Source organism: Gasterosteus aculeatus, chromosome 2 (genome assembly GCF_964276395.1).
Source record: "Gasterosteus aculeatus chromosome 2, fGasAcu3.hap1.1, whole genome shotgun sequence".
NCBI classification, from domain to species: Eukaryota; Metazoa; Chordata; class Actinopteri; order Perciformes; family Gasterosteidae; genus Gasterosteus; species Gasterosteus aculeatus.
The window spans coordinates 17,195,981-17,218,832 of NC_135689.1; the positions used below are offsets into that span (position 1 = coordinate 17,195,981).

The 22,852-nt window shown below is 44.1% G+C and overlaps 1 protein-coding gene across 3 annotated transcripts in view; it reads right to left on the reverse strand.

Moving 5' to 3' along the window:
• Positions 1–1,073: 1,073 nt before the first annotated feature.
• LOC120829387 (plexin-A1) overlaps positions 1,074–22,852 on the reverse strand; it is a 181,092-nt gene continuing 159,313 nt past the window's right edge. For 2 of the 3 annotated variants that reach the window (XM_078085483.1, XM_078085493.1), the window contains exons 21-33: positions 19,953–20,101; positions 16,059–16,156; positions 15,415–15,573; positions 14,430–14,496; positions 11,725–11,871; positions 10,976–11,135; positions 10,587–10,690; positions 10,390–10,486; positions 8,170–8,360; positions 6,490–6,659; positions 5,870–6,082; positions 4,162–4,312; positions 1,074–2,526 (exon numbers count right to left, since the gene is read on the reverse strand). In XM_078085483.1, the coding sequence (XP_077941609.1) occupies positions 2,431–2,526; positions 4,162–4,312; positions 5,870–6,082; positions 6,490–6,659; positions 8,170–8,360; positions 10,390–10,486; positions 10,587–10,690; positions 10,976–11,135; positions 11,725–11,871; positions 14,430–14,496; positions 15,415–15,573; positions 16,059–16,156; positions 19,953–20,101 (1,802 nt within the window). In that variant the 3' untranslated portion in view covers positions 1,074–2,430. The remainder of the gene's footprint in view (positions 2,527–4,161; positions 4,313–5,869; positions 6,083–6,489; positions 6,660–8,169; positions 8,361–10,389; positions 10,487–10,586; positions 10,691–10,975; positions 11,136–11,724; positions 11,872–14,429; positions 14,497–15,414; positions 15,574–16,058; positions 16,157–19,952; positions 20,102–22,852) is intronic. The other variant, XM_078085495.1, reaches the window with a different exon arrangement.

The following is a 22,852-nucleotide window of genomic DNA, read 5'->3' on the forward strand; positions in this document are numbered from 1 at the left end:
AGGTCCACGGGTGGTGGGCGGGTCGTATCGCAGGGGCCTTTTTCATGTGCTTAAGAGAGTTTTGGGAGTTTCTGATTCACTGGGACCTACTAAAGAGCAGCGCACCCTGCAGTTACAGACATCTATCACCATGATAGCACATCACAAGAAAGGCCGGCATCCTTCAGGTTCCTCTTTCCAAACTGAAGCTGACTTTTAAGAGAGGAAATTAGCAGCCAAGGCTTGAGAGGTCCCGGATGCATGTGGAAACTTCTGGACTGTCTGATCGTGATAAAATAATTAGAAGGAAGCACTGTTGAAGAGGAAGAGAAATGAAATGGTTTTTAGGCATCTAACAATTTCCTTTAAAGAAGTATTGTTCTAAAAAGGTGCATCTGATGCATTATATTCTGCTTTGTTCAGTTGCTTTCAAAACAAACAGAGGGTTGACCTTGACCTCTGACCCGGTACTTGATACGGCGGTGTAGTGCTCCACGTTTCAAACAAGCTCTTACAGGATGGATGACGGCACACAGTAAACATTACCCTGTTTTGTTTATCAATCTTTCAATCTATTTTTCTAGCTTGTTATTGACCGTGTAACATATTTTTACACTCACAGGGGAAAGGAATGTGTTGTCTATGTATGAATTGTTTTTTTAAGCATTGCAAGATAATGCTGAACAGCACGTATTGGAAAGGAAACAATTCAGGTTTTTTTTAAACCCTATCAAAACACAAAACAAAAAAGAGAAAGGCCATCAACCGGTACAAAATCACTTACATAAATCAAGCTACATTTTCTTTTCATAAACCACATTCACATTTCAAAAGGGGGGTACCTTCAGCCGGGGCGTCTTCACTGCCGACGAGAAGCCAATACATGAGACGGCACCTTTCTTCTACACACCGAAGTTAGCGTTCATTTTGGAGAGCCCGACTCATATCTTTTTTTTTTTTTTTTTTTTTAGGCAAGAGGAGAAGTCTAGAAAACTACATCAAGAAGTCGAAGAGCGCAGTGTACCAAATGTTCAAATGCTCCGCTGGGCCTTTTTAGTCGTCCGCAGCGCGAGACTGGCTTCCACAGGAATGTCTTTTGTGTAAATCAGATGACCAGGCCATGTATTTGGTTTCTCTAAAACAAACACAAAAGCATTGTAGGTCGGTGTAAAATATGTATGTATATATATATATATATATATATATATATATATATATACACACACATATACAAACACACATATATACATATGTATGTATATGTTTAAACTTTCACTTTTAGTCACTAAGCATGTCAACATTTTCATCATAGCACATCTCATCTAACAAAAAGAAGTCTCTTTGCACTAAACAACATTCAAAGTAAAACATGGCACAGGACGACTTTTTTCTTGTGTTTTCATTGTTTTCACCTTGGAAATATCAAATTGTCTTCTCATACTTTTTTTTGTACACCACTATGGAAAACATTATTTTTTTCAACTTTAAATTTGTTTTTAAAAACAAGGTTTGTGTTCATATATCTATATCTCTATATATATATATATAATCATATATCCTTTTCTCTCATTTGATTTAGCTTTGTTGTGCAAATTCAGCAGTAACACAAGTGGCACAGCACGGGGGGAGAGTAGGCAGTTAAAGGAGGGAAAGAAATGTGTTTATAAAACATAAGCGGAATTATGAGACTGAAAATGTCCTGAAGTGATGATCAAGGGTTGCAGAGTTTGTTCTGGAGGAAGAGATTCCCTGCAAAGTTCTTCCTCCCGGTCGCCCCGGAGTGGCAGCAGCCTACGTGTTGCCGAGCATCCACCCTGCTGTAGAGTCTCCTTACCAGCACCAAGGCTGCTGCGCTGTAGCCGACCTCGACCTCTGACCTCCCAGCAGAGGACAGCCAGGATTCCTCACAGGGATCAAGCTCCGGAAAAAAAAGATCCTTGTTTCTTATTGGCTCACAGTTTAAACTGTAGCCGTGGCTGTGGAGAGCCTCTAGCTGGCGGCGTACGCCTTTCCAGTAGCATTTCAGCTCTGCATCCAGCTAGATGAGCTTTTTGGTCAGCGGTGCCGATGCTGATGGTGGACAAAGTACCCAACTGCTGCACCCGTAGGAGTCTAGATGAGATGAGGGCCTTGATGAAAATAAACGCTCTCCTGAGCTGAGGTCCATAATGGCTGAGGCTGAGGGTGCGCTTGATTTGGTTGTTGGGAGCTGGGTTGGTGGCTCAGAGAGAAAAAGAAAAAGCCAGCCCGGGGTGGCTTGGCATGGCCTCAGTGCCAAACTCTGCCGTCTCTCCTGTGTGCTGCTGCTGCTGCTGCTGCTGCTGCTGGCCGCTTGTGTCCTTGCAGTCCTTTCCGCTGCTGTTTGCGAGGGGGGGTAACGGACAGACTTCAAACGTCAAAGGGCCAAAAATGTCACGGGTGTCATCGTGGGAAGGCGTGACGGGCCGGTCCTCAGCTGGCCAGCGCCATGGTGTCGATGACCTGCTCCAGCTTTCCGCGTAGCCGCTGTCTGCGAGACTGGTCGTCCTTCTGTAACGCCGACAAGATCTAGAAAAGAGATTAAATCATCACGCCGTAATCACTTATTTCAATCCTATAACCGCGTAATATGCTTTTTAGCCCTTAATGTGTTGGTGCTCATTCAATTTCAGCTACAGCGACTATGCGTATAGTGCATTAGCGTGTGTGTGCGCTAACATTTAAAGCACGTGTGTACATATTTTTGGCTCCGTGCTTTTGTGTGCGTAAGGTCAGGGTATGTGTTAGAGGCGATGGAGACTTTGCAGCTGCCTACATCTGGATAATAGGTTGTAATGAAGGGGAGCAGTTGGTTTGAATGGAGCCAGCTGCAATCCGTCAGCAAAAGTACTGTAATACTGATGCCACTGAGGGATGCAGGGAGGGGGGGGGGGGGGGCAGCCTATCTCTCACTGCACGAAAGCCGAGGTTGACACAGACATGTGCATGCCTGTAAGAGGCGGGTCGAAGTCGAGTGCCGGGTACGAACCATTCATGGTCGGGGAATGTAAAGGTATGGACGGGCGGAAGAACAACCAGCATTTCTAGATTCCCTAATTAGCATGTATTAGCATTTTTTGCCTTCTTTAAAAAACGGGACATTCGATTGGTATGTCCCGTTTTTTAAAGAAGGCAAAAAATGCTTTTACATGGATCGGACAGAAATTTGACCGAAATGAGAGTGGAATCAATCATCTCATCTACCTTTTATGCCTCACACATAATTCCAGCAAAATTACCTGGATGACCTTTACAGACACGGCTACTTCAGGGAGTATGGGCGGGCGTGGAGCAAGTTTTGTCTGGCTTTAATAATCTGGTATGTATTTAATGTTGGATAATTAAAAAAAGAATTGGAGAAAAGGTTTAACCATAAATATGTCTTGGATACAAACCCTTCTTGTGATCGGTTCGCTGCCTCCGTGTAAATGCTGATTTTGGCAATGGTACTGCTTTTATTCTAGTCCCATTCACACCGGAGCACATGCAGGAAATGCTACTGGGAATTAAAAGGATAGACTGCATGTGTGAAAGGGACTTCGGCATGTAAGTGAATGCCCGGACACATGAATGGCAAACGGGTGATATCTTACTGTGTATGTTTTAAATATTAACTTGATGTTATGGTTCACATGGTACGACGCGTAGAGTTTCTCTGTTATCCTCTTTTTTACTTTCTAGTGTCTAAGTCGGTTGCCTGGTAACCAAACTGTACCTCTGCTGGCTGTAGCTTCATTCTTAACCTTGAGAAAGGGGAGTGGTACTGATCTTCTCATCTAACTTAGTCAATAATAAGTCAATTTCTCAAAATGTAAAAATATTTCTTAAAAATATATAACGTGCATGCGCACGTGCACGCGGCTGGTTGAAAAGTAAAGTAAAGTTTTAATCAACCAGCAGCAGCGGTAGGATTGTTCAAGCAGGTCGCTCCTAATGAAGCGCCATTAGCGCCATAATGTGTTAAGCTCACGCCATAATTGTTCATCCTAATGGCGATAATTCCTACCAGCGCTCGCCACTGCGGGCTGGGTTTCAGGGTAATTGAAGGAAAATGACCTCTTGGTATTAGTCAGCGCAAGTGGTGTGACACGGCGCGGCCTGCTACCGAGTCCCACGGCGTCCACCACTCCGCTGGGTTCTATTGTGTGTGCGCGGGGAGCTCACCTCGTCTTTGTATTTGATAATGTAGGAGTAGATCTCGTGCAGCGCCGACATGCTGTTGAACTGGCTGAGGTGCAGGCGTGACTGCTCTGCAAGGTAGGCACTCATGTCCTGATCACTGATGGCTGGCATTCTGGAAATGTCGGAGTAATACCTAGAGGACAGTTCAGACAAGAGTTCTTTGCACTGCGCCATTCGTATTCCATCCAACACTCAATGTACAGCTTGTTAATAAATATTCTGTGTGCAAACGGTGGCAGCTGGAGGCCGGCCTTCACACCATGCTGTTGACAATTCCATTTCTTTATATTTAGCTGATGTTTGATGTTTTTGAAAGATTGACATGACGAATGGACGCGGAAGGCACATGAGCATCAAAGCACTGCTGAAGAGGAGAGAAATGTGCAGCATTGCGGAGCATAAAAAAGTTATTTTTAAGAGTCTGTAGGGAAATTATGAGGGGTTTTTTTGTAGTGTAGTCCTGTTATTCAGTCCCATACTGTTAATATAACATGACGGCATTAACGGGGATCGACTCAGTGCTGTTGAATGCCCCCAAAGAGCAAAAACTCTTTAGAAAGTGAAGCAGGATTATTTTAATAATGAATTCCAATATTGAGCTGTACACAGATCTGTTTGCAGAATCCACAATCAACCATCTCAAGGTTTACTGCAGCGGGGCAAGCTGCTGTTCAGCGTGAATTAAGAGACGAGATAAAATCAAGGTTTAACTTCACCCAATTAACCGTCACCTATAAATCCATATCTCATACTGCCTTCACACACTCCGTGAAAGCCTTGGGACTCATTGTAGCGTGTTCGAGTGTGCCTCTCAAAATAAAGGAATGGACCACGCTCAAAGGACAAGTCATCTGATTTATTTAACCTGTATGCATCCAGGTTAATGCCATTGAGATTTTGAAACTCTTTTACTAGGAGCACGATGACCGAGTTGGCCGGTCAAAAGATTTACACAAGCATCACACATCAACACATGAACTTCAAATAAAACAATGAAACAATAAAACAGCAAAAAAACAATGTATACACAGATAAAAGAGAGATAGGCTTCAAACCAGACTGAAACAATCATTAATCTTGTTTCAAATGTTTCAAATGTGGATGTAGATAATTATTAGAAACCTAATTTCCTTTTTTTTTTTTCCGAGTTCTTTTTAGTGAGAGAAGTCAAAGAGTTGCGGCAAATCTGTCCCTCATTGGTGTGATTTTTCGCTTCTTTACCGCTTGTATGAATTTGACACCCAAAGAGATTTAAAAAATATATTTTTTAGCCTTAGACGTTAATTCGAATGGCAACTTTAAAATGTCACAGACAAAACTGGTATTACGGATATTTTCTACACTCCGTGTGCACTGTATTTCATATTCATTGGCCTGGAGCAACCTGTAATTAAAGTACACGGCTTCTTTTGCGCTAATTTAATAGAAGCGTGTACTCAGAGCAGGGAAATGCTTCAAATGCTACTAGCGGATAAAGTTCAACCTGTTATGTTCACTTAATGGTACGGCTGTTTTTAGCTGAGTAGTTTAAAATGAGGATTTTATCTCACCACTTCACCTCGCTTGTTCTTTGAAGACAAGTTCCCAGCTTCAACAACACATATGGACATTTGTTTCGCTTAATATTAAGACCAAATATAGCCATTCTTTCAATGTAGATCTGAGTTGGTCGAGTCTGACTTTGACTTACCTCTCGACCCAGTTCTTGTAGTTGGGGATGTCTTTAGCGTAGAGGAGCTTGTTGGAAGGGGAGTCTTTGCCCAGCTTGTGCTCTGACGTTGAACAGGAGTCCATGAAGGTCTGGGCCACCACGGACAGACAGGCGTCCGAGATGCTGTTCTTCTGGATGTCAAAGACAAACTGGGGGTTCTTGATGACGTTCACCCAGAACCGCAGAGGAAGACTGGGGAGGAAGCACAAAATAGACCAACACCTAATTAAATGCAGCCTGGGAAATTGAAGTGAGAGCTAACTTTATATATTTTCATATCACAGTGTGGTTGATGTTGTGTTCTGCAGGTCGCACGACGTCTATCTTGCTCAGCTTACCAGAACGCCAAATACACGCATCACAAAAGAAACAGATGTAAAACTACCGTAGACATTCTAAATTTGCCCTTTGAATGATCACCTGTTGCCCCCAGAAAGTTCAAGATAAATAAATTGCTTGTTTTGGTCGACAACAACTCCATACTATCCTGCTACTAAACAAGACAAAGAAAAGCAACTTTATTTAACATTTGCGCAGAAAAAAAGACTTAAAAGCGATCAAAGGAAACTAGATACTAACTAGATAAGTCTGTCACTTACCAGTTGCTCTTCCAGGTGTGCCGCACGTCGTAGTCTGTGATGGAGTGCTTGTCGGCCTGCTCGTCCAGGAAGTCGAACATGTACTTGATGGCCAGCGGCAGGGCGCTGCCTCGGTGGGCCGTGCTGAAGATGGTCTCGAAAAGGTCGTCCACAAACTTTTGTAGCGTGCCCTGATCGGAAGGACGAGGGAAAAAAGGAATTTAACCTGGAACATCAAATAACGTTTTTGTGCACATACTGTATTAGTCTGTAGGAGTCTCTAAGTGCTCATCGACATTAAATATTTAAATTGTAGTGCAGAAATAAGACTTGAGATCTCATTTGATTATATTGGTATTTTCTCCGATTCCTTTTGAAATTTTAATACCGATTGAATCACCTCATTATGGAATCTCACAATGACCTTTATTTTTAAAGCTTTTATTGTTTCATTTTGATATTCATATTGATTTAGGTCATTTGTGTGGTGAGCTTTTGTTCTGCTACTCATGAATTAACCCACACACTCTCACAAATGAAATCTCAGTGAAGGCAAACAACCATTATGAACATTATTTATGACAGAACCGATTTATGACAGAATACAGTACCAATTCCAACCACTTGTATCGAGAGCCCCGGAATGGGCCATAGCTTTGTGCATTTCCAGTATGAACGGCCCCAGTGGGAATCACAGCGATATCTCAGGCTCCATGACTGCCTCGCTCTGGCCGCTGTGCTCTACAGAATCAAAAGGAACCCCGGCCCGAGGATTTGGATGGAGCGCCCCTCCAATGACAATGCCTCAACATAATTGCATCAAATGTAGCTAAAAGGATTTCCCCAACAACACATTTGTTTCCCAGATTTCTCCATCTGGCAGAACCTATTACCGAGGAAATGTTTGGGGATCACATTTAGTCAGCCACTGCGAAATGGAACAGGAATGAATTCCTGTTCCGGCCGCGGATCAAAGTACTGAGATCTGCATAAACAAGACGCAGGAAGACAGCTATTGAGAGACAAGGACAAGATGAGTTTCTCAATTGCATTTGCCGTTGTGCTTTGTCATCATGCATGGCTAAATCTTCAGTCCCTCAACAAATCACCGGTCTCCTGACACGTCCTGTATCTGCCTCCCTGCACCCTGCACCACAAGCCCACCTTTTATTAATCTGGTTTTTTTCTTCTTATTACCAGTGGAAATTGAAAAGCCGGCGCTCTTGTAACTGCCCATTGCTATATTTCCATCCTAATGCAACAATTAGGGAAGAGACAATGAACAGAGACACAGAGGGAGGAATGAAAAGACAGCTGGACGCTGCAAGAATCCGAGATGGAGGGAATTGCTATGGGGAGGTTTATCCCTGTCTGTTTACAATGGGACCTTTCTAACAGCACTACAGGCTTTGCTGCAATGAATGCAATAAACAATAGCATAATCATCAATCAAGCACCCAACGACAACAGTCGGCTCTAAACAGCTGACTCTAAACCTCCAAATCTATTTCAAATCAATGCTGAATGACCTGCAGACTCTCCGTACTAGTAGTTTCCTCTGCCATCAAACAGGCGAGGTGGATCCCTGTGCTTTAAACAGACGATAGTGCTGAAAATATCCCATCAGTCTGAGTTTGAGTGGTTCAAAGTGAAGTTGGAGAGCTTTTCTTAAGCAGCGGCGTGTAACTCCTCTCTCCTTACTTTCGTAGCGAGCAGCCGCGTCAGGTAGATCTCAGAGACCATCTTGCTGCCTCGGTCGCCCTCCCTCTGGTCCGAGTGGTCGTGGTTCTTCACCAGATGCCACAATTTAGTTCCACTCTCCAGGTCCGGGGTTATCATGGGTGTTCGTGACCGTAGGCTGTCCGGACTACTGGCCGTCCTCAGCATACTCTCTAGAGCCGGAAACACAGAACAAAATGGGTTGGGAACCATGTCGGCTCCCTTCAACAGTGCATTCAGGAAACTCAAGACGTATAGATTGTCTTTAAATGACAGCTAACAAATAAACCCACAATCACCAAGCACTCTGTGACTCGCACTACCTCTTCCCTTTTCTCCGTCACCGTGACTGCTTCATTATTCATTACGCGAGAGTCAAAGTTGATTAGTGCGAAGCAAGGAGATGGATATCTACGACTGTTCCATTTGGGATGGAGAAAGCAACAGGGGAGGTGGGGGGAGAGGGCTTTTTCCTGACAAGCTTTAGCTCTCGGGGAAGAGGGCATATGGGATGGGGGGGGGGGGGGGGGGGAGGTGGAGAGAGTTGCTGATGCATGTTGCAATCCCTTTATGTCCAGTGAAAGGAGGGAGAGGAGATGACAGGAAAAGTGGGTGGGTGGGCTAAATGGACAAGGGACACAAATAAGGTGTGGAGCGCGGGAGAGGGGGGGGGGTGGAGAGTAATGGTGGATAGAAAAACGAGAGAGGCGGAGTGTCTCGTGCTGTTGCTGCTCTCGCCAGCGGGGTGCTGAGTGGCTTTGATTCCAAACCCGTCATGGCCACTGGTGGACAATATTTCCCCTCGCTCATAAACGCGCACACACACACACACACACAGTACACTCACGTCATGATTATTAAACAGTAAAGCAAACAAAAACATGCAAGTAGACGCTTTTTTTTAAATTGCTTTGAAGAAAAATAGCAGGTGAGTATTTGTAAAAAGCAAACCGTTGACATTTCTCTCCACAAATCCAGTACTCAAACATTGTAGTTGTGTTGTGGTTGCCTTTCTCAAGTAAAGGGCCACAGAATATGAGGTTCTTCTTTTGGGATATTTCTACACCGAATCACGTGGCGGCTCGTTGTCTCGTAGGAATAAAACACTTTTTTCAATTTTTTCAAGTAATTTCTTCCACTGGCCTCACCCATCAATGTTGGTTCAGGCATCAGCTGTTTGCGGCCTTAAAAGTAATCCGCTGTATCCTGCTCAGCAGATACAGTGAGGAAAATAGCCACATTAAATGTCATGTTGGCTGTTCTGTTTCTTTTGCTACTACCCTTTACCTGCATGCACCCAAGACCGGCGCAGACAGAAACACATCTCATACCAAAATCTTTTCCTGTTGCCTAAAGATTCTGCATTAACTGGCAGATTTCATTTGGAGATTTTTCTAATGTGGTACTGTACATAAACCTGAAGACCACCACTTCTGTATTTGATGACTAGGTTTAAGCAGAAAGCTTAAACTCTCCTGCTATTTTCAAGGTACCACAAGTCTATTTCAGGAGCGCCCAGCACCCAACAGTTATCGTGCATAGTGCGTAACCGCGCCTTGATTTCAAATTAATCCCATCAAGGACCTTTGGTTTTATTTCAAATCCTCTTCTCTCTGTACATTTTCTGGAGATATTTACAGTGGAAAATAGAGACAGAAATACTCAAAAAAAAAAACCCAAACAGTTATGTCTGTTACGCATGAAAAAATAAAACGTTTATATTCTAACCTTAACGTTTGCCAGGTATTTATAGAGAAAATCCAGATTGTTTTTTGGTCAGGATCAGCAGCGATGATAACAGCTGTGCCTGCCTATGGGACACTGCCTATTTTGTGTCAGACAAGGCTCCATTCCATTTTACCACGAGTCATTTATCTTCTAAATTGTTTAATTTTCCAGTGAAGTATACTATATTGATGCCAGGCATCTGTCTGTCGCTGACTGCCAGGTGCTCTCCGTCTCTCTCAGTCTTGCAGTCAGCTGGGAATCAAGGTGTCTACTTCAATGCCTGTCATTTACTTGCTGCTTGGAAATGGCCCTGGAGTAGCCTTGGCCTGCGCTGACAGCGAGGGATAAAAAGGATCGCCGTTGACAAAGAACGGGGCTCAACCACGGCCGCGATGAACAATTGGCGGGCGGGACGGCCATCATTGGCCGTGGGATTTAAACGGGGTGGCGTCCGGAGGAGAACGGGAGTCCTACCGTATCTACTGAGGCTCTTGGTGAAGGTGGAGGAGTTGGAGATGTTGTAGGCGGAGTTCTGCTTCGGCACCAGGGCGATCACGGAGCCGTCGGTCACCTGCACGCCAGAACAAACAAACAAACAAACACCAAAATGTTCACTGCGTGAACCCGACCGAGCCCTCGGCTCCGGCTCGCGCCGGTCTGCGCTCACGTACCTGATAGTGAGCCAGCGTGTTGAGCCGCTTCCAGTCGTTGTCAATCTTCGTCGTTACGTCTTCGTCTTGCAGAATGATTCTGGCCATGCGACCTTGACGCCATTCTTCAGGGTAGAAGGAACACGACATGTATACGGATTCATCTGATTCCAAATGGCGACCTCTTTTTCATGTTTTGAATTAGTCAGATGAAATGACACCGTATGATGGAAAAAGGATCACTTAATCAATCTACTACTACTACAAACTGTTACATCGCACCATGTCTGCAATAATGCTACGGTAGCGGGATGCTGTTCAGCCTAACCCTTTATGTCGAGTCACTCCACCTGTGCACATGTCTCATGCCGGTGCGATGAATATGCAATGTGCCGTGCGCAGTGCCTTACCCAGGTCCATGTCAGAGGCTTTTGGTCGTTGTGAATAGGGGCTGCCCTTGTACACAGCATCGAGCAGCTTCTCTTTGACCTGGGTGATGGTGTCACAGTTCAGACACTTGACCGTCACCTCTTGGGCGTTTTCGTTCTCTGGGTTCACGCAGTGCAACGTCTGGGGGGAGGAAAACACAAAAACAAGTTCTACAAACTGTTGGAAACAATAGAAAAGGGAAACGGACACAATGATTCTAAGCTCACGCAGAAGCACTGAGGACTCGGCCTTGTAGTGAGACGTTTGGATGATTGTTTCAGCGTATTTCAATCTTTAGGATATGCACTTTCACACCCAGTTGGATTTGCGGCGGGTATGGACATTTTCTGTTTGCCGCTCAGCTGTCTCGGGGATACAACAAGCCAACGTTAGCACGTGGATGAGGAGCCGATCCCGCTGACGAGGAGGTTCGTCTTTCTGATCCAAACCCGGAGTGCTTTGTTTGGAGCGAGAGAGGCGCGATTAACACCGGCGGTTTCACGGCCAGATCGTGTCCAAAACAGCAGCGGCGCCTCGTTTGCCCTGGGAGCGAGCCGTTCCCCCCGTGGCGCACCAATTAAGCCGGAAGTGGCCGCACACATTTCAGCCGCTGATTAGTTTGAGCTTTTGCTCTGAAATTGTCATCGGCAAACGTGGCCGAGGCTTTACAACTCGTCAAGGGACTTCAGATCGAAGCCGACGAGCCTCGAGACACAACAGGACCACTGACCAGAGTTTTGTAGTCAATCTGTTGTCTGATGAGCTTGTCCTCGCTGAGGGAGTAGCGGGCTTCTCCCGTGATGGCGTCTATGGGCCCCTTCTCCATCTGCTGCTTGATGGCACAGTAAAGCATGAACAGAGGCTCCCCGGCACATTCCTGGTGAGGAAGCAGAGAGATGGCACAATTATCAGCAGGATGCTGCTTTATTCCACTATAAAGAGAGACAAAGGAGTGAAATACATTTGGTGGAGCAATGGGTTGGATCATTTGAGTCATTAGAAACGATCATTGTACTCAGCATCAGCTCTACATTGTTGGTGCTCTCTGGTTGTGAAGCAACAGGACAAGCACATTAGGACCTGCTGATATCATCGGATCAGAATCCAGCCAGTAAGACAGGTGTCAATTGGAATGCTACTTATGGACAGATTGGAGTACAAACAGCCCAAAAGACGTTTCTCCCAGCTGAAGAGACCTCTTGATGTCCATCTGAAAAGCAGCTTTATGTAAATCTCTCGTGCTCCCCCGCCGTCTACATCTGGTTTGACGTAGACGCAGATGTTATGAATATGTTTCCCCACTCTCAGCTCCGTCAACGACACTCGCCAATCAATAGTGTCACTAGTTGTCACTTGGGCCCCGACTGAAGTAGCGGCAGTATAGAGGGGAGAGAGAGGAGACATCGCGGCCAATACTCATCGTGACGAGAGCTTAATGATCGACCGCGCAGCGCTCGGGGAGACACTTCAGACTGTGTGTGTGTGTGTGTGTGTGTGTGTGTGATCCATGAGGTCCACATGAGAAAGTACTAATTCATCCTTCTCACCTTCAAGCAAACTACAAATCCCTTTTTCTTCCTAACACACAAATAGTCTTCTTTTTTCCCTCATTGCTTGGTGCTATTTCATCTTCCGCTTTCTTTTCTTTGACATTTTACATTCCAACAGGCAATATGTTCTGTACATTAATCACAATATCTATTGATCTTTACCCAAAGTGTGGCATGTGATTTGGAATACAATATATATATATGAATATGTGATAACACCGGATGATGATTGCGGTGTTCATTTTACTTTGACATTATGTAGCTTTAAAGTACATTTTCCCAGGTTTATTCCCATGTCAATTGTACATTCATCTTTATTTTGATGCCAAAACATGTCAACAAATCAGGATCACAGTGTTTGTCATTCAAAATCAAATCATCTTAATTGTTAAAAAAGGTTTCAAATGTTTGATGACCCCGACCACAAGAGGAATCACGTGATGTGTGTTTGAGTAAAACAAGTGTAAACCCGGAGAATCAAGGATCACCTTTTTTATGGTCATAAAGTCCCTCAAATGATTGAAATTAAACCATTGAGTCAGATTCGGGGGGAATGAACAGTGACATTTTTCACCTACGACAACTTAACAAGCTTCTTACTCACATATTTCAATACATCGCTCTTTATTCAAATCATCCCGTCAATACCTTCTACTCCATCTTTACTTCCTTCTTCCTCTCTCCTTTCCCGCTTACATCCAACTGCCTCTTTCCTCAGCCTCCCTCCCCAGTTTCTCTGCCTCCGCTCGACTTAATTGTCATGCCCTCCTCTCGTCTTCCCCTCTCTCCCCATCACCTCTGACACCTCTGACCCTTCCTCCCCTCCCCTCCTGCCTTCCTCAGTCCGCCGCCTAACGAGAACCTTGTTAGCATCTGGGCCAATTAGGTGGGCAGCTGCTAACGAGACGGCGCGAGCGTGCGTCACGGCTGCTACGCTTTCGCCTTCCTCGCTCTGGCTTGTCTTTGAAAGTTGCCTTTGCGCCGTATAGTGGCTTCATTACGGCTCCCTAATTGTATGCTGACATTTGCACTTCGGGGACGTAAAGCTGTCTCTTGCCGCTCCGAAGGAATAGGCTCAGATTCCTGCATCGCCAAACAATCAATGGAAATCTGCACAGGGACATTGTGTACCTGTTATTCTAGAGAAAAAATGTGATGTTTCAAACTGTTTGGATGCATTTTGAGCACAAAATACCCGATAATCACCCCATGTACAGAATATGCACTACTAATGCAATTAGGATTATACCAGCATACAATGACAACATTACCCAATTTATAATCAAAGGCAAACCAACAAAGAGAGAGAGATAAAACACCAGATCTCTCGTTAGGCTCTGAGACAAGAAGAGGACCCCGAAGACGAGGGAACGGAGCGGGGGAGTAAAAGGACAGCGTGAGAAAACATCGCACCTCCTGCTGGGGCAAAAGGCGGAAAAGGACACTGACGGCGGGATAATGACAGCAGAAACAACACAGATGAACGGGAGATCAGAGGCAGGAAGATGTGAGCAAAGAGAACAACATGGAGATCAGTGAGGCGACACCGGTCGGCTACACAAGTGAAATTACGAGAGCCCAGGGGATCTGTGGGCTTAAAAAATAAAAAAAGGAAATTAAAACAGCAGAGAGGAGAAGACACGCGCGCTGCTGGTGGGCTTTGATGAGCCAGTGTTTGTATACGCCGCTGGGAGGGGAAGAATATATACGGATGAGGAAGGGCGACCAATCAAGTTTTAAATAAAACCCTCTAACACGCACACACAGTACGAATGCATTTCAAAAACATTGCAGGACATAAATCCACTTTCCATGATTTCTATCTGTTTGAAATAAACCGATTTTATGAGGAAGTTATGAGATGATACCTTGTTGCTGGGCTTACCTTGAGGAACTTATACAAGAGGAAGGTGAACCAGTTAGTCAGCATCTTCTCCGCCACAGACTCGGTTCTGACACACAGGGGAAAAACACAACATTATGACGGGAAAGAAAACATCCGAGTGAAACAATTGTGAAAACAAACAAGCCTCAAGAGTGTACGAGGAATGTTTTTGGGAAACATCCAAATGGTTTTGTACTAATTATAGTTTTGTGTTTTGAGTTGAGAAGCAGTTGTTGGTTTGAAGAAGGACGTCCTTAAAAGGTGCAATGTGTACAATCCAGCCACGATCTCTGCCCATCTACAGGTTTAATATTAATTCATAATAAATGTTTTAACTGGAACATTTATGTGGACCTGCTGTGCCTTTCAGGAGATTTAGCATTCAATGTGGTTCACACTGTTTTCATTATTATCTGAAGTATAACTTCAGAGACAGCACAAAGGCAATCATCAATCTAAAACGGCTTTGGACAATAGAATGGTTGCATGTTGCACTGCGCTTGTGATGCTCGGAGCAGCAAGACTTTTATAGAAATTCCCCCTGAGGTAAACACTGTCAGCTCTGTCAGAACTGCTCTGTTGTTTGGACTGTTAGCACTGGCAGCTGTCAAATCCCATCAACCAATAAACTTATTAAAGACACTCCCCGTGTTTGTTTTCTTCTATCAGGGCAGAAGAGCCTCAACCAAACCAAAGAGGTCTTCACCCTTGAACAATGCATGCTGGGAAGTGTCCCGTTATGCGGATCCTCTTCAGATGATGTTGCGTTTGGGGAACGCTTTTTCAAATCAAAAGATCTCAAGACAGAACAAATCACTATAATGAGTTCTGAAAGTGGCATTAGGGTGAATCAGATTGAATTCAACAGAAATGTCTATATATTTACAGTAAGTGATATGAAAGAAGAGTTGGTGCCACTGCAGCTCTGTAAGGTGTTTCACAGCGTGGTTAATATTTGTCCCTCGTCCCGTCACATCGTCCTCACCTCCTGAGCAGCAGCTTAGGATGGTTTTTGCTCTCCAGGTTTCTGTCGATCAGGTCGGACAGCAGCTGTTTCAGGACGCCGGTGGCGTACTCCATCTCCCCCTGCAGGGCGGTCATGATGAGCGATGCGACGTTGCCTCGGTCCCGCATTGAAAAGGACCTGGAAATACACAGTAAAATTACATTTTTCACCAATGTTTTTACCCCAGATTTTGAAGCTGTGCCTCAAAACAGGTGTAACATTAGAGCAGTTCATTTAAATATTAGTGCACATATAATATTAATAATCAAAGGGTTTGTAGCTCTGTTTTGCCAAAGACCATTTGGCTAAGTGCTTTAGGGTAATTTTAGCAGCTAAAATGTTTTTACTCTGTTTATCAATTTTTCATGCCGGTCCTAATTAAAGGGACGGAGAGCACAGTCTTTCCCATCAAATTAGTCCAATTTAACAGGTGATAAATATTCCCTTTTCCACCCATAACAGTCTTTGTCTGCAATCTATGACTCAGTCTTTGCAAAAGTGTCTTTAATGCTCATTTAAAAAAGTCTTTATATGATTGTACTCCCATGGTTGGAAAGAAATGGACTAAAAAGAAAGATTGTAGCCCATATCTGAACATCAAAGATATGCAGAAAGGCAGAAACCTCTGTGCCTCCAAGGTTCGTATGAACGTCAACAGGAAGTGCTTCTTGGTCAGCAGCTGGCCAAACAGCGTCAGCGCCTTCTCAACGTTCGCCTGCACCTGAGGAGAGACACAGACAGACGAGAGTCAAAGAGCGCTGCCGGGTTTCATTTCACTTTTCCCAAAGAATGAATGTTAAAGCGTGGCTTTGTTGTATCACAATCATTTGCCGATAATATTTTCTAAATATTGATTATTAGAATCGGACTGGCTGAAAAAAGCTGTTGCTACTACTGCCGCCCCTCGTCCACATCAGTACATTGCTTTGCTCCTGTACCGTCCTCTCCTTTAAAACTCCATCTTTAACCCGTCACGGTGACTTTGCAAAAGCATGCAAATAATGCTGATGCATAGAAAATGCTTTGCAATGAAACTTAAAAATGCTTTCAATGGTGGTCAACCCCGTGATTTTAAAAATTGGTAATTGCAACACACATCATTGGCAGTTGAACCGGTATTGCAATTGCAATAAATAGCGAACATGATATGAAAGACACCATCACACCAGGCAGACTGAGCGAAGACAGATTCTGATCTATCGGCCTTTTTCCCCCGGTGTGATGGGGCGAGATTGGCTTGTAAAAAGTAGATAGCACTGATTGGTTCCTCTCTCTCCCACGGCACCACTGTCTACTAAGTGTTTCCCAGTTGTCGCTCTCCACACCATTTTTTTTTTTGCAGGCATTTCAAATAATTGTCTACTTGACGTCCGGGCTTTTGTGGGTCAAAGCATTTGAATATTGATAGGACAAGAATTGTATTTGTAATAAGAAGTCTGCGTGCTCACATACACGCAGGCAGGATTTATTATTCGAGTTATTTGTAACGAGACGCTTGCAATAATGTATGTATGTCCTACATTGACGAACATCCCACATTTCCCTGTCACATTCACCACTTTGCTGAATCGCTTATATTACTTGAAAGCCCCTCAAACTGAATCTTTTAATAACGCTGCCGAGCGGCCTGAACCCACCCGGCACGAGAGAGAGATTCCCATGTCAAATGGAGGAAGAGATGGACGGCTGGGCACGGCAGGATTGTGTGTGTGAGTGTGTGTGTCTCAGGCTTTGTGACAGAGGTGCACCCTGCTTGTTCCACTTGCTGGCACCTGTCACTTCTCATCATCAACACACTAAACCCCCCTGAAGACGCCTCGCTGTCGCTCACTCGCTCCGTCCTCCTCGGCGCTCCGGTTCTGTGCTGCGCGCACGCTGTCGACGGATCCGCATCATTGGTCTTCCTCCCATTTTAATTTCTCCTGCTCTTTGTCTTTCTGTCTCTCTAGCGCGTACACACATACATAACACCCCCCCTCCTCCCCCCTCACTCTCTCTATTGTCACGTGGAACCAGTGTAACATCTATACTTCTTCCTCCAATGCACCGTAATAAAGTGCCTGTGCCTCTTTAAAGTGCTAAATTAGATTCTCAGGCCTCCGGGGCTGAAACGGGGTGTGATGTGCGTGTTTGTTTGAAAAGAAAGCGTGAAAGTAAGAAATAAAAAAAAGTGAAGAAAGAACTGATGGAGATGCATGTAGGTACTGCACAGAGAGCGCGAGGAAGTACATCCAGCTATCTGTGCAAGATGAGTCTAGCTGTGTGTGTGTGAGCGAATAACCGGTGTGTAGTGTGGCTGTCCAGCTTAGGGAAGAGAGCAGTCACACAGAGCAATAAAGCTAGCAGGGTTAGTTTACACAGGCCATTGGATTACACCGACAACCCCTGGGGGAAATACCGAGGGAAGAGGAAGGAAGTCTAGACACAACTATGAAATAGGTTCCTTTACCGCCCACATGACACCTTAAGACGTGTACGGTACTTCTCACTGTCGTATTTCTAGTCTTTATTTAGATTTTAGTCGGGGTCATGCAACTAAAAAGATGAATCTGGCCGGCAGGGGATAATTAACGTTATTTCCTCAACAGCTGCAAGGAAACCTCTGGCTGATGTCTGCTTAATGTGCTCTCTGCTAGCTGGAATCTGAACAAGCCCAAAGCTAGATTTTTATATTAAGAATACAGTCCAGTACTCCCAGCCTAGTCGGCCAAAATGGTTTGGCATTGTACATTTTTTGCAAACATCTGGATACTTTGGATCCAAGTTAATGAATTTCAGCATCGCCTTATGCAGAGGAACACAAAGTGGCGTGTTTCACATTGGCAAACAAACGGCTTGATAAAGGTTCGAAAAATAAGAGCATGGTGTGCGTTTAAATGAAAGTGTATTAAATTAAAGTAACAACCGCAACACAGAAACCAGCTGAAATACTGACAACTAGTGAAAGTCCCGAGTTTATATGACATGCACTGGTTACGGTCAAGATGTGCTGTGTTATTGTGAATCATGGGTTCCATCTTCTTTTTCAAGTGTGTCACTGTGGTTGTGTCACTGTGGTTGTGTCACTGTGGTTGTGTCACTGTGTGTGCCGCTTCGTTGCAGATGAAAATCACCTTGAAGCTTAACGAACTCTCGCAAACAAAGAGTAACATTTACTTAGTGCAATATGTATCATGGTTCCTTACAAATGAAAAGATTCAGGAGTCTCCCTGTTAAACGTCCACATGACACCAATACTTCATCACTTATAATATTTGGAGCAACCAGCTGAAATACATGTACTAAAAGTAGGCAACAAACTGCTTTGCACAATTAGTGAACATTTCAAATACTACTTTTTATCTAGTTTTCAGGTTGCATCTGCAGGGTTGTGCACATCTATTAAGGAAAGTGTTTCTGGTGTCTCACACAATACAATGTCACTGTAAAACCTATTTAAATGATGACTATTTTGTTATTTTTAGCTTTATGGATGTTTATGGAAGCCAAACCTAATTTCAGGGACTCCAAAGGAATTAGATCTGATAAGCAGATTTGTATGTCACACAACTGGATGCAAGACTACAAAAGTGGTAAAACAAAATACAAAGGAGAGAAAATGGATTCTCTCCTAAATTCGCTTTATAGTCTCTGTTGAAAGTCACTGTCGGCTAGTCGCTACATCAAACGAGGATTTGACTTTACATGAGTAAGCACACCTGTTTCACAACAGATTCTACGTCTTAATGATACTGCGGATTACAAACTTGGCTCTCTGGTTTCCAGCTTTGGAAGTGAGTAGTTTATGTTGACACACTATTAATTGTACTTCCCTTGGTCTCAGCGGTGAAATGTCCTTATAAATCGTGTGCACTCTCTCCATTTGGCTGTGCTGGCAAGGTGGTTGCATGTACTGACTTAATTAATAACTTAACAGTGATGAATAATGCAAGCTGGAATCCGGATAACCCTGAACCGCATTTCTCCCTCTAATAATCTTTGCTATGCACTCTTCTCTTCGTCTTTTTTATCTCCTTGGATTTCAGTGATAAGATTTGAAGTGAATTTAAGTCCGTTTCGGGGTATTCCTCTCTGGAGAACGTGCTGAGCGTCCGTCCCGTTAGTTCAAAGGACTGCTGATGAGATTCTTTGAGAGGAGCTGAATACGTCCGTTCCTGAACACGCAGCGCGGGAAAACTGTTCCACTGTTGTTCGCTGAATTAAGTCGTAATTTTCCGCTCATTTAAAAAAAATAAAATGGTTATGGTTGTTAAATAAATCATTTGCGATACGTCGTGACAAGAGTTCCTAATATCTTTCCGCGCCGGGGAGCATTGAGAGGTTGAAGGATTTTGCTCAGGGATGCGTGAATGTGGGTGAGGGAGGAGATCAATATGAAGGGATGAAAGATGGGGCAGTGGAACCTGCAAGGAATGCAATCTCTTTGCTCCCCCTCTGATCTTAGCGTATTAGTGCAAAAGGCTTTAGTTCTTCTGGAATTGATCAATTGTCTCGAGCTCGGTTGGTGGTGTACTGACCAGTACCTCCATCTCCTTCAGCACAGGGTGGTCCTCGATCCCCGGAAACAGGACCCTCATGGCGTACGTCCGATAGTCCAGGAAAGGAATCCCAGCTCCGTCCAGCTCCTGGGTCAGCTCGTGGATGTCCGTCTGGAGCTCGGCAAAAGCTGAAAATAGACGAGTGGAGAGGGTGAAGGACGAGGAGTGGGAACGCCTGCACATTCGCACGGACCGAACCGTAGCCAAAGCACTGCCGTTAGGTCTGAGGTGACAATCGGCACGGAGATTTGCCTCAGGATTCTAATAATGAGAGTTCATCGATTCCCTCATTTTAACGAAATACCTGAAACCAGAATTGTCTTGTGGTTTGATTTTGACCGTATGATCCAATAAACCAATCAGGCTTGGATCTTAAAGCTCGGACGCACCTTTGGCAATGAGTGAATTGAGCTTTCATTACTGTTGCCTCGCCAGCAATTTCTTTATTGAATTACAAAGTACCATGTTCTACAAGCTCAATGCTATCAATCTCTAACATGCAAAGCTCAATGTTATTATTTGATTAAAACCAGAGATTGGAGGGAAATTTAGTAATCATGATGCTCAGCTCTGATAAGGCAAGAAGCACACAAAGGCAACAAATAAAAGCCGGACACACCGACGGGAAAGAATAAAGAAAAAGTGAATACAAAGATGAGTATTTTTAAGTAGATCAAAAATAGTCACAGATGCCGAGTTCAGTTGATTTTGAAGAAAACGGGACGTGTAATTTCTTGTCTAACAAGGCTTTTGATATTGATATATGTCTATATATATATATATATATATATATATATATATAGTCTATATATATATATATATATATATATATATATATATATATATATATATATATAGACACACAGAGAGAGAGAGAGATGAAGGAGGACCAGGAGACAGAAAACAAAGTTCCTGGAAAGGAAAGTCAATCAGTTGCATGAGTGGATAATTATTAAGAGAGCGACGGATGAGTTTTCATGCATAATTTCTCCCAGCTGTTATTGGATGGTTTGGTCCACTAGAGAGATGGAGAGGAAGCACAGAAAGATAAAAGGAAGAAAGAGAAAAAAAGAAAGGGGAGAAATATCAGGAAGCATCGGAGAGAGGGTGGTGGGGGAAAGGAAATTCAGAGGATGTGAGTGATTGGGACAAAAAAGACAGACCGATCAGTGCGTTAAGAGGTGAAGATGAGTGCAACAAATCAAATAAGCAGAGCAGAAGCCACAGAATAGGAGATAAAGGCACTCCACTCCTTCCACTTCATCATCATCAAAACTCTTCCCCTGTCCTTAATCGATCTTTCATTCATTGCAAATCTACGACTTTCACTGAACATGTAGCCAATGTAACCATAAGCAGTTTCAGTGGGCTGAAGACATCATCACATGAACAACATGGCTGCAGAGCACAGACGTGGGGTTTAAAGCGCTATGGTTAAGTCTATTGAACTAATTCAAGTCAAACCGAGCCTAGCAGGTATTTCCTGGGTGAAACCTCAAGCCAGGACCTCCGATTACACAAAGTCTGGGAAGTGGAGTGTAGAAACCGTGCTTGCATTAGAGTGAAACTCCATGAATTTGTCTAGAAACCCCGAAGCGCTTTGTTTGCTCCTATAAAGCCTCTCAAAAAAACAACTACGTTTCCTCCCCCGAACCGAAGAGGGACACTTTCCAGCCATCAGTTGTCATTTCTAACGCGAGACGAATCACGCGTGACGGCTAATATGCCCGTCTGGATGCTGGTGTACGGCGCGACGTCTGCTGCTCGCGGATGGCTGAACCCAACGTCCCCCCGTTTTCTTCCCCTCAAGACTCCCGGAGCAAAAGCGACCCTCCAAACACAGGGCTGTTTTTTTGAACGCACGCGGCGGACCGCCCACTTCATCTGCCCGTCCGCCCGGTCCCGTATCCGCGGGCCAGCTGGGAGTGCAGCAGGCGGGGCGGGAGGCCATGCTGGATCTACTGGGGAACCGAGTGCTTTTCTTTGAATCAAACGCTGCCTGGAGTCTCTTTGAGGGAAGAACGTGGTTTCTAGTGGAGGTTTATTCTTAAGAAAAAACATTTCTAAAAACAAACAAAACATTTCACCCTGAAAAGGTGAGAAATAATGCACCAATCACCCTGTAAAAACAGTTTTGTGTCTGGGAACTGATCCTGTGCGGCTGATTGCGTAGTGGGGCCGTGCGTGTATTGACAGTAAACACCTGGGCTGTCATCTCCACCCTGATGCTAAAACGTCGACCTCATCAGCTCCCCGTCCGCCCGGGACGTCTATTATCCGTGTTTCTCCCTTTTAGCTCTCACTCATTACGCCTTTAATGTCTCTGCAAACAATCCCCTCGATACTCTGACCCGCCATCGCGTCTCTAGTACGGTCACATGACCTGACTGTTCACCATCAAAGCAAATGAGGGGAAAATCACAGGATAGTTTGTATTCATCCAGGTGAGTTCCACACCGCGTAAAAAAAAAAAAAAAAAAAGTTTTGAGAATTGATGATTTAGGATGATTTGTGGAGAAGATATTCACAGTACACAACAGCATAATAAAGCCGTTGTGTACTGTGAATGAATATAAAAAGTTTAAACTATGGAGCCGAGGTGGGTAATACTTATACACTTCTACATCCACAAATATCCTTACCATAAAAACACAACTCAACTCCCACGGCAACTTTCTCATTTTCTCTCCAATTTATGACGATATAAACTCCAGATAATAATCACTTACTTTTTTTCGAGTGAATATGTGAGGTGTTTTCTCCTAAATGTTCCAAATGAATCGCAGAGAATCAAACGTTTTTTATCATTATCAAGAAAAGAAAGAATGGATGACTCCCTCCCGGGTTCTGTAATCCTATGATAACTCTAATACACTGTT